This window comes from Channa argus, chromosome 3, assembly GCF_033026475.1.
Source record: "Channa argus isolate prfri chromosome 3, Channa argus male v1.0, whole genome shotgun sequence".
Classification (NCBI taxonomy): Eukaryota; Metazoa; Chordata; class Actinopteri; order Anabantiformes; family Channidae; genus Channa; species Channa argus.
Window position 1 is genome coordinate 7546081 of NC_090199.1, and position 10575 is coordinate 7556655.

The 10575-nt window shown below is 43.5% G+C and overlaps 1 protein-coding gene across 1 annotated transcript; it reads left to right on the forward strand.

Annotated features, from left to right (window-relative positions):
- LOC137123550 (beta-1,3-N-acetylglucosaminyltransferase lunatic fringe-like) lies at nucleotides 1–9071 on the forward strand. Its single transcript, XM_067497433.1, has 8 exons — nucleotides 1–441; nucleotides 4430–4478; nucleotides 4876–4978; nucleotides 5056–5209; nucleotides 5377–5462; nucleotides 5556–5715; nucleotides 6105–6190; nucleotides 7517–9071. The coding sequence occupies exons 1-8, from the start codon at nucleotides 118–120 to the stop codon at nucleotides 7581–7583; spliced, it is 1029 nt and encodes a 342-aa protein (XP_067353534.1). The 5' UTR covers nucleotides 1–117; the 3' UTR covers nucleotides 7584–9071.
- The last annotated feature ends 1504 nt before the right edge of the window (nucleotides 9072–10575 follow it).

Genomic DNA, 10575 nt, shown 5'->3' on the forward strand with positions numbered 1-10575 from the left:
CCAGTCAGTCGCTGGGACGGAGGGGGATCCACAAGACCCACAAGTGTCTGATATGTTTTAAAGTGGAGGAGAGACTTTAGTGGGCTTTTCTTGGTCAATGAACGAAGCTGTGTCACAATGTGGAAACACACCTCCAGCGCTGCCGCGGCTACCGCCGCGGTCACCTGTCTGCTGGTGACCGGGACGCTCGTCTTCAGCCGCGCGGAGCCGCGGGAGTCTCCGGCCGCAGCGGCGAGCGGCAAAGATTTCTCGGCCTATTTCAAGAAACTGACCCGGGAGAGGAGAGCGATAAGCGCCCCCGCGCGGAGCAGCGGTCCCCTCCGTCCGACGGAGCATCTGTCCCCCGCGGACCTGTTCATAGCGGTCAAGACCACCGGGAGGTATCACCGGCAGAGACTGGAGCTGCTGCTGGATACGTGGATCTCCAGAAGCGTGCAACAGGTGAGCTGAGAATCAAAGCACAACACATGAATGTGAGTGTTGAAGCTGTTAGAAAGCTTCAGTACATGGTTCAGACAGAGGTTTGATAGGGAATAACTACCCTTTGTTTTATGTCTACCTGTGCAGGCACTAGAAGAAAGTACTTTATTTTCATTTAGGCCAAATCATTTTGATCTTGCTTTATCAGCTGAAGGGCCACATGAAGGAAATGTTCTCTCCTAACTCAGCTCAAACGTCCACTATCTGGTTTGAAGGTGAAATATCCTCTGTAAATAAGGGAAGCTGGGTCCTAAACGTGTCCTTATCTCATGCAGCAAGCTGTAAAGCCTGTGAAATGTGACAGGCACGGCTCACTCTTTGATCCAGTCTGTGAACTGTAAAACAGAGATTGGGGCTTTTGTAATGTGTGACGGGCAGATCAGAGGTCTAACAGGACGACCACACTGCTGTTAATGGGATGACATGTAATTCAGGCAGGAGGGCCACAAAGAGGACTCAGGCTGACTCAGATGAATGAGCTCAGTCACATGGAGATTTGTTTCACGCCTGTAAATGCAGCAACGCATCAGGTGAAGTGTAGCATTAACATATAGAGACTTGGAGTAGTCCGCATCATAAAGGGAACACAGACGCGTTGACTTTATTATTTGCCTTAGAAAAGACAGTAGAAGTAAAAAGGTACTTGACTGTTCCCATTTTCGTGTTGCACACCAAGTCATATAACCGTTAAAAGTACTACAGTACATAAACTGATTACTTGCTAATTACTTTTCTGGGGATTTGTCCTGCACAACATCTAATGTAAACTCGTGAAATGTGATTCAGAGCTGTCCAATAGCATATTAAGCGGTAAAGACGATGTTTCACCTGGATTGAAGTGGTGCTTACACATTACTAAGCCTAATCCTGTAATTGAACCCAGCAAGGAGTGCGTTCATATTTGATTTTTACCTGCTCATATTTCACTGTTCTCAGTACATTGTTTGAATGGAGGTTCGTGTAAGTACACACTCTGTATTGTTTTCTTGTGTCATTGCTCCTTTTTGATTGTGTAATTAATCTGAATATGGCGGTAAATGATAATTGTCCATTTTGATCCAGTTTTTTGCAATTACAAATTTAAGTTTTGTCAGTTAAAATGTAGAAGAGAGGGGCCCAGGAGGTCTTGGGGCCCATGACGTCCTGGGGCCCATGAGCCAGATCCTGTACAGTTACTGTTCATATTTTCTGTTTTTAAAGGGTCAGTTAAGTGACAATTATTGACCACCAAGAGAAGCACAACAAGCACAAAAAGATGTAAAATGACTCAAAAATGATGAACAATGACGGGAAACTGTCTCAAATGACAGTAATTACAAAACAGACACAAAACCTCCAAAAATTGACACAAAATGAAATTGACAAAATCACAAAAAATAGACCATAGGCATGAAATGGCTGAAAACAGATACAAAACAACTACAACATGACAAAAAGGGTCAAAAACACAAAAACATATTCAAAATAGACACAACATGACTGAAAACAGACACAAAACCTTCAGACACAAAATGACCAAAATGAAACACAAAACAACGAAAAACAGAAAAAAAATGTCCAACATTTGATGCCGTACGACACCATGGACTAATTGTGAGAAAGTGGGGCCCTGAATCCATTCAAAAATACAAAACCTTATATTGTAGAAGCTAGAAACAGTGAATTATTGTTTGACTTTTGTTCTCAGCAACTCTCAGAATTTTAAGTTCAGTTAAGTTCATTTTAATAAAGTGAGCAATCATTGCAGCTCTAGACAATAATCCTTCCTCTTGCCGCTGATCATGTTCGAACTGTTTCGCCAGGTTGAGGATTAAAACATTAGGCCTGTGATCTGGAGGAGTCCTAACATGACCGCTGGAGTTGAAAGGGAGATGTTGGCACAGTCCCGAAGCCTCACAGATAAATGTCTGAGATCAAACGAGATGAACAGAGGCAGCTTTTTGGTGCGAGTCAAAGATGAATCTGCTGCTATAAAACACATGGGATTGTGGTAAACTGCACCCAGCAGCTTCAAAGCTGATAATCACATGCAGACGTAACTGTGGACTGTGCAGCGGTCTCTGCGATTTCCATGTAAGCCTCGGCGTTTGAGGAAGGACACGTTCAAGTCTCATCTCATGCTGCACCCACACTGTTGACATGTCAACAGTGTCTGTAGGGAAAATCAGCTGGTGTGTGTGTGTGTGTGAGATGCATATCTGCGTCAGCTCTCACGGTCAGGTGTGCGTAACTCTACCTTTTTCCCACTGCTGAGTAATGAAAACATGGCAACAAACACACACACACAAACACACCCTGGGAGCTCACCAGGCTTCTACACTTCTCATGGGAAGTTACAATGTGTCTGATCACAAGCGTAAACACACACACACACAACACTTTCTCCTGCCCCGTCATTTTCCTGCGTTGTAAGCTCAACTCCTGGTGACCCCCGACCCTCAAAGCCACATCTCCTCCTCCCTTAAACCCTCCCTGTAGGTATCACACACACAAACACTGAAGCAGTTGCACAGAGCAGAAGCGGACTGCTCTCATGGGGCTTAAGACACTCGGTGTGGAAAAAAAAGAGACTGACAAAAACTCACAGCTGGCTGGACTCTCTCCCTCTCTGCTCTGGCACTGATGTGATCACACAGTACTTGGAGCAAAGATTTACTGCTGAATTTGTGCTGCTGGCAGGCGGGTTGCAAAGTGGAATCCCTCAGAGCCTGCTCTTTTCACTGGGACAGTGCACGCAGTGAACTCAGAGTATCAAGATGTTCTCATGTGTTTTTACAATGCACAGTGAAATCAAAGTGTAACTGTGAAGTTAAAGATATGAAGTTTTACAGGTTAAGGGCGTTTCGTTTGACGGCTACAGGACAACAGCAAACCATCGACCCAATCACTGCACAACGGATTTAGGATGGATCTGATTATTTGCAAATGAGAATCAATTTGACCTCTACGTTGAATAGCTTTGGTATAAATGTGCTCTTCATCTTATTGTGAGGAGGTGCGGTTGACCCCAAACTGACAGAGCAGCAGTTCTCTCTCAGCTGGAATCTTACTGATTGTTGTCTGACTTTCCTCAAACGCCAGTCGTGAGGTTGACTGTTGTGGGTTCGGAGTGAAATATTTGAATTGCAGTTGTAATTGTGACATTCTAATACTTTCTTCCGATGTTTCCATTAGTGCCACCAGCAGATATGTTCAGTGTTTCCTTCTATAAACTAGCTACGATTTAGCTTGTGCAGTGTAACAGCTGCTGTAATGACTGTCCTGCTCACCAAATTCCTGGTCCCTAGAGGTTGAATTCCCTCACCAGATACATTTACCGTTTGGCCACAGAAATTTTTCAGGTCTTTGGGTTCATATCCTTGTTTCGTTTCCCTATGCTAAAATCCTAGAGCTCTAAATTCACTCAAATTAGCAGCATCCAATCCAAGTGAAGAGTCAGCTCTGCAACCTCACTCTCATTGTTTCCTTCCAAATGTATTGTCCTGGAAAACAAAGCCTCAGCATCAAGACTATGTGCACACTGCTGCAAATGTGCACCCGAGGTTTGTGTTTACTTCCTGTGGAAAGTTATGGGGTCTACATGGCTTCCTGAGTGCACAGTGACCCTCAACCCCATCACTCATCACATAAACACTTAAGCCCCCCCCCCCCCCCCCCCGCGCAACACACACACACACACACAGCTGCTCTGCTGCTGATAGAGGGGGCACTTACCTTTGTATTGGCCTCTGTCCATTGCCAACATCTAGCATTGCATGCACCCCACGTGTTGTGTGTGTGTGTGTGTGTGGGTGGGTGTGGGAGGAAACAGGTGGAGTCTCACCTGAGATAACAAACAATTATCTATGAACAATGATGGTGGAGTAGCGAGAGCTTCTGTATGATGGTGTTTATTTTCCCTGCTGGACACCGAGAGCTGCTGGAATCATGTCCTTGTGTTTTTCCACAGACGTACGTGTTCACTGATGGAGAGGACAAGGAACTGAAGAAAAGAATGGGTGAGTGTACACACACACAAACACACACACACACACACACACACACACACACACACTTAAACACGGAACAGTTTCGCTGACTAGCAGCAGTGTTATCTGCAGTGTAAGAGGCAGGAAAGCAGGAACCAGGCTGCTGATGAGGCACTACTGTGTTTCCATGAAGTGCAGGAAGTCACTGCAGGTTAATCAACAGGCTTTTCCTCATCTTACTCATGGAATTGTTTTACTTTCACTGAACTATTCTTTTCGCTATCAGACGCATTGTACGATTCAATGCTTAGGTTATTTTTAAGAAGATAACTTAAAACGCTTTTCTTGCTTTAGAACAAAACCTTTTTTTTTTCTTTCTTGTGTAATTCTTAACCTTGTGTGTGTTATGTCTATCATCAATCATCAGGGGCTCATCTGATCAACACCAACTGCTCAGCAACTCACAATCGTCAGGCGCTCTCCTGTAAAATGGCTCTGGAATACGACACTTTTATCAGCACTGGCAAAAAGTGAGACGCACGCCACACAGACATTAATCGACATACACAAACTGCATTTCACTGACTCGCGGCGCCCTCTGTTCCAGGTGGTTCTGTCACGTGGACGATGATAATTACCTGAACGTGGACGCCCTCCGCAAACTTCTGTCTCAGTACAGCCACGCGCAGGACGTTTACATCGGCCGGCCCAGCCTCGAACGCCCAATAGAGGCGACAGAGATGCTCGCCTCCACTGAAATGGTAACGTGATATAATTCTCACTGCAGTTACCCGCAAAGCTTCACCATAACATTTTGTATGGTTCAGTTATGTTCACAGCTTTTGTCTTAGTCTCAGTGCAGTGGAAAGTGTAAGAACGAGAGCTCTGGTCTGACAGATATCTCTTTGATCATGGCTGTTGTTTGTAGAAGAAGGTGCGTTTCTGGTTTGCCACAGGAGGAGCAGGCTTCTGTCTGAGCCGTGGCCTCGCTCTCAAGATGAAACCCTGGGCCAGGTAAAAAACCTCACCCCAAACTTGCGAGTTGTTCTTTTGGCCCTGTTTCAGCTGTTTAATCACACATCCCCTTCCATTTACTGTCTGTGTTAGCGATGGCACTTTCATGGCGACCGCCGAGCGCATTCGCCTCCCCGACGACTGCACGGTTGGCTACATCGTGGAGGCGCTGCTTGGTGCGAGCCTCATTCGCTCGGCCGTGTTCCACTCCCACCTGGAGAACCTGGGACTGGTGTCAGACATAAGCAACCAGGTATACAGATACGTAGAATTAGAGAAACCAAATTAGCTCTACCATGTAAACACATGACATGCATGACAAAAAAGGACGGGGCACATAGTTGAGAGAAAAGATCATCACAAATCATTACATGGAGTGATTTTGCCTCATTTGTAAATCAAAATACACCCAGAGCCCAACAAGATTGAAACTAAAAAAACTGTTCTGGTGAAGTTTAAATACGTTGGTCTTCACCTTACACTTTTCACAGGAGCTTGTGTGTGTGTCAGAAGAGACTGACAGCTCAAAGAGACACAGAAAAAACAATCTGAAACCTGATTTCTCCGAGTGAGCTGGTTACTTAAGTGGCCACACCACCTTCTCCTGGTCAAACTAACAAACTGTGCACTTGCTCCCATTAGGTGACTCTTAGCTACGGCACTGTGGAAAACACCAGAAACACCGTCAATGTGAAAGGACCGTTTCCAGTGAACGAAGATCCGACGAGGTAAAATGATGTGCATGACAGTGTTGAGTTGGTTCGTGTGGTTGCTTCACTGGGCAGTAAACAAAACAAGTGTGAAGCACATTCAGTGAGTGATAGTAAAGATGAGAATCAGCAGAAAAATACATTTGCACGGGAGGAAAATGTTCCGAACCACGGCGGCAGTTCATTGACCGTGCTCGCTGATCTAGCATATTTCCTGCTTGCCCAAACCGTGCGTGAACACACACACACACAAGTCATCACATTCTCTGATGGATATCTGGAAATTCTGGAGCCTTAGGAAACTTTTTAAACGCATGTAAAAGAAGTCTCCTTATTTGGCTGCTTGGTATAAACTGTTGTATATATTTTGATTATTCTGCTCGGCTCCTTTTTGTTGAAGAACCAGATTGCGTTTTTATTCATCCATCAGTTGAGTAGATTTGTAGCAAAGATAGAAGCCTGTTTGTGTTGTACAGTGTTTTCTATTTCAATATTCACATTGGATTCAAAGCTACTGGTTTCTGTTTATTGTCCTGTCTGGCGTCTAACAGTTTGGATCGGCTGCACTACATGCTGTTGAACAAAAAGCTAAACTTAGGTTTAGCTCACGAGTCCCAGAGGCCTCAGTCTATGATGCTCTACAAAGGATGAACATTGGCCCTCACATTAAGGGAGTTTAGTTTTTAATTGTTCCCAGCTTCCCCCTGGAAGCAGTGAAATAAGTTTGCTGACAAATTGGTGGAAGGTATAATGAAAAAAATTAAATATCTTTTCAAACAATGCGCAAGATATAAAGGCGTGGATGGATTGGCACAGGCCCAGGGGCTCAAAGGGTCAAGGAGCCCACAGAACAAGGCATATTTCTCACTGCAGTATCAGTAAGAAGAGAGACATTACTAAAAAATGATGAACAATGACCTGAAATGAGCAAAAACTGCCACATACCTATAGACATAAAATCACCAAAAACCACTAAAAGACTTAAAGGACCTAAAAGAAAGGGTGAGCGGGTCTTCCCCTGTCTCTTATAAAGAATCCGTCTTTGTGCAACGGTGAAGGTTTTTTTTTTATATTTTTGACACAATCCTAGGAAAAGCCATGGCTTTAAAACATGTGTAAGACCATTCTCCTTTGTGTAAGTGTGTCTGTTTGTGTGTGTTTTACTACTAGTATCCTGCCTTTGTTCATTTTGTGTATAAATATATATATATGTGTGTGTACGTGTGTGTGTGTGTGTTTGTGCATATGAATATGTGCACACAATTACTTGTATTCTTTGTTTTATTTTGAAATCCCCAGATTGTGGCTTCCAGGCATTGTGACACTCATTTCCTTCTTTTTCAGGTTCAGGTCTGTCCATTGTCTGCTGTACCCAGACACTGCTTGGTGTCCCAGCTCCTGGCGACTTTAACACCTATGCAGAGAAGCAGAGGGAGGGTCTGACTCAGAGAGACGAATAAAACTTATCTCGGACTAAACTGATTTTCTCCCATGGAGGCGGGAACTGTGGCAGAATAAAGAGAGGAAGTCCCACTGTTGCACAGTTTTGGCCTAAGGAGTCTCCAAACCACTTTCCTCCTGTCCCAACAGCGGCCCGAGTGTAACACTGACTTTTGAGAAAGGAGAACCACTTAATTAGTTTGACACCTGAACTCTGACCTCGTGACTTGTCGACCTGGTGTCAAAAGGTTAAAAACTGCAACAAGAGATGAAGAAGACTGAAAAGCCCAAATTCTCTTGTGGCACAGGAGATGAGAAGCCATGTTGCCACCCAACTGAAGAGGGGTTATCCTTCGTCTCTCTTCTGTTCAAACCTCAGTTGTTTTTATCAGATGATGCCATTGTACTCGCAAAAGTGACCGATGAGAGACAAGAACATGGCGAGAACACTAGGGTGAAGTACAGCGGAGTACGAATAACAGACCGTGTTAAATTCGGGAGCTTTACAAAAGTAACTATGTCTAATTTAGTGTGGGACATGTTTAAAATGGATCTGAGCTCGTAACTGCTTGATGCATTTATTTTTTTAGTTATGTTGCCACATTCCCAGATTACAGATCCCAGATTACACGTCGATGAGAAAAAAAAAAAAATGGAAATTTGACAGGTTGATGGTCTGCTGGTCACCATCTGTACCTGTGCAAACAAACTGACTGACGCCCCCTGAGCTACACCCAGGCCTCTAACTGCTGTTTTGCTTTTCCTCATGTTCTCGTACATTTACAGCACCCCATCTCCGTTTCCTTAGCAACGATAGATTACTAGCTTATGCAAAAATGTCACTTTATTCTGACATAGTCCAAGCATTGGATTCAGTACACTGCACAGGTTACAGTCAATACACTTTGTGAAGAAACCAGAGACGGAAAGATTAAACTTTACTCTTTTAGCATCAAATGATGGTGTTATACAATCCAGACTCCTTATCTGAAGTTTTATATCATCAGTATTATCCTCCCTCGGCAGGATGTTGTCACATATGAGCAAATTGCTGCGGTATTTCTGCTGTTTGCAGTTCATCAAAGAATAGTTTGAGGTTTTTCTGGAAATACGACTTCCATCAAATTCCCTGCAAGGTAATAGACATTTTCCAAAATATCAAACGATTATATTAAAAGCTGTGTATGGATAAGTGAATGAAAACTGTGCATTGGGATTTGAATGATGCTTTTTAACATGTTTCTAAAATGCTTTTATCCCCTTTGAGGTATGGTTGAGAAATGACTCATGTTGGGTCGCCTTCTATCTTTCTGTGCATTGAAAGCAGTTTGTGCAGCTGAATGAAAGTTAAGTTAAATTCTGTCCTGTGTTAAATGATTGAATATGATGTACGTGCTTTTTCCAGTATCTGGACTGAAGGTTGAAGTTAATAAAAACAGTTTTGTTTTGTTTTTTTCCAGATATTTGATTTAAGTTTTTTTTTTTTTTTTTATGAGAGACACAGCTCCAGCCTTTCACCCCTGATGTTGTTTGTGAGCTGTTAGGTTCCTGTTTGGAGATCCCTGCCGCCCCCCTTTGCTTCACCCATAACCCCACGAAATTCCACCACACACCCACACACACTCTGAAACAACAGCAGTGCTCTTATCTGATTGAGCCATGCACATGCCCTGCAGAGATAAAGGCAGAAAAGATTAGTGGGCTGCATGCCTGTGTGTGTGTGTGTGTGTGTGTGTGTGTGTGTGTGTGTGTGTGTGTGTGTGTGTGTGTGTGTGTGTGTGTGTGTGTCATGACCTCTCTCCCACTGTGAACTCAGGGATGTCTGGCTATGTGGACCGCAGGGAGCACAGTCATACAGTAGTAAAATACTTGCTGCTAAATGGAGTAGACAGTGACACTTGCTGGCTGCATGTGATCCTGGTATTAGTAGAAACTAACGTGCAAGTGGATCTACTGCACTTCAGCTTGTCCTGAGATGCTAATTCTGCCACAATATTAAAATCACCTGCCTATTGGACTCTGCAAGACCTGTGCAACTGTCGTCTTGGACCAAATCTCAACAGCATTAACTCATCATAACCATTCATTGAAAATGTTTTTGCACTTTTGCATGGTGCATTGTCGTGATGCAAGAGGCCACTGCCATCAAGGAATACTGTTGCCGTGTGTGTGTCATCATCCTCATCATCAGTTTCCATCACTTAATTGAGGTCAAGTCTGACTCACTGCAGAGCATTTGGACACAAGTCTTACTCTTGGTTTATAGAAACTAGATGGGTCATAACAACAGCCCCGTCACCGCTGTAAATATGGCAACCAACACACCGTTTGCCCGTCCATCCTCGATGCAACATTGAGGTTGGTGTGTCAACCATGACAGCCACTGATGTCCAAAGCAGATTGGTTTGCGAGAGGCTACTTAGGGCCAACCCAAACTACTCCTTAGCCTCCTAGAACTCCACCACCTGAGCTACCACAGTATTCAAATGGTGGCCACTGAAGATCCCAACAATCTTCTGATCACAGCTCAAAGCAGCCACTCCAACAGCACTTGGTAATAGCAGGGTGATAGTGGGGTAATATTTCAGAAATAGAAAGGTAATAAGGGGTAATATTAAGGTAATGGCACGGTAAGACAGGAGTAATAGCTTGTAATAAAAAGGGGATGAGGGGGTAATATTTCTGTAACAATACTGTGTTACGTTGACCATAAAAAGTAATAAAGTAATATAATGGTAATTTCTTATTGGTAATTTCAAGGTAAGAGCTTGATCTATGCAATAGATTTCTCTTCTTTGTTACTTTGTTTTATGTGTACTATATTTTTTATCAACATTAAAATCCTGTTGCAGGGTTTTTACCTTTACCTTGATATTAGGACAAATGACACCCCCATTTGCTTATTAATACCTAGATAATACCTCTATATATTGTTATTTACTAAATATTACCCCCTGCTATTA

Coding starts and splice junctions, on each gene's coding strand:
- LOC137123550 (XM_067497433.1), top strand. CDS start 118: ATGTGGAAACACACCTCCAGCGCTGCCGCGGCTACCGCCGCGGTCACC. Junction 442..4,429: donor TCTCCAGAAGCGTGCAACAG/GTGAGCTGAGAA, acceptor GTTTTTCCACAG/ACGTACGTGTTCACTGATGG. Junction 6,191..7,516: donor GTGAACGAAGATCCGACGAG/GTAAAATGATGT, acceptor CTTCTTTTTCAG/GTTCAGGTCTGTCCATTGTC.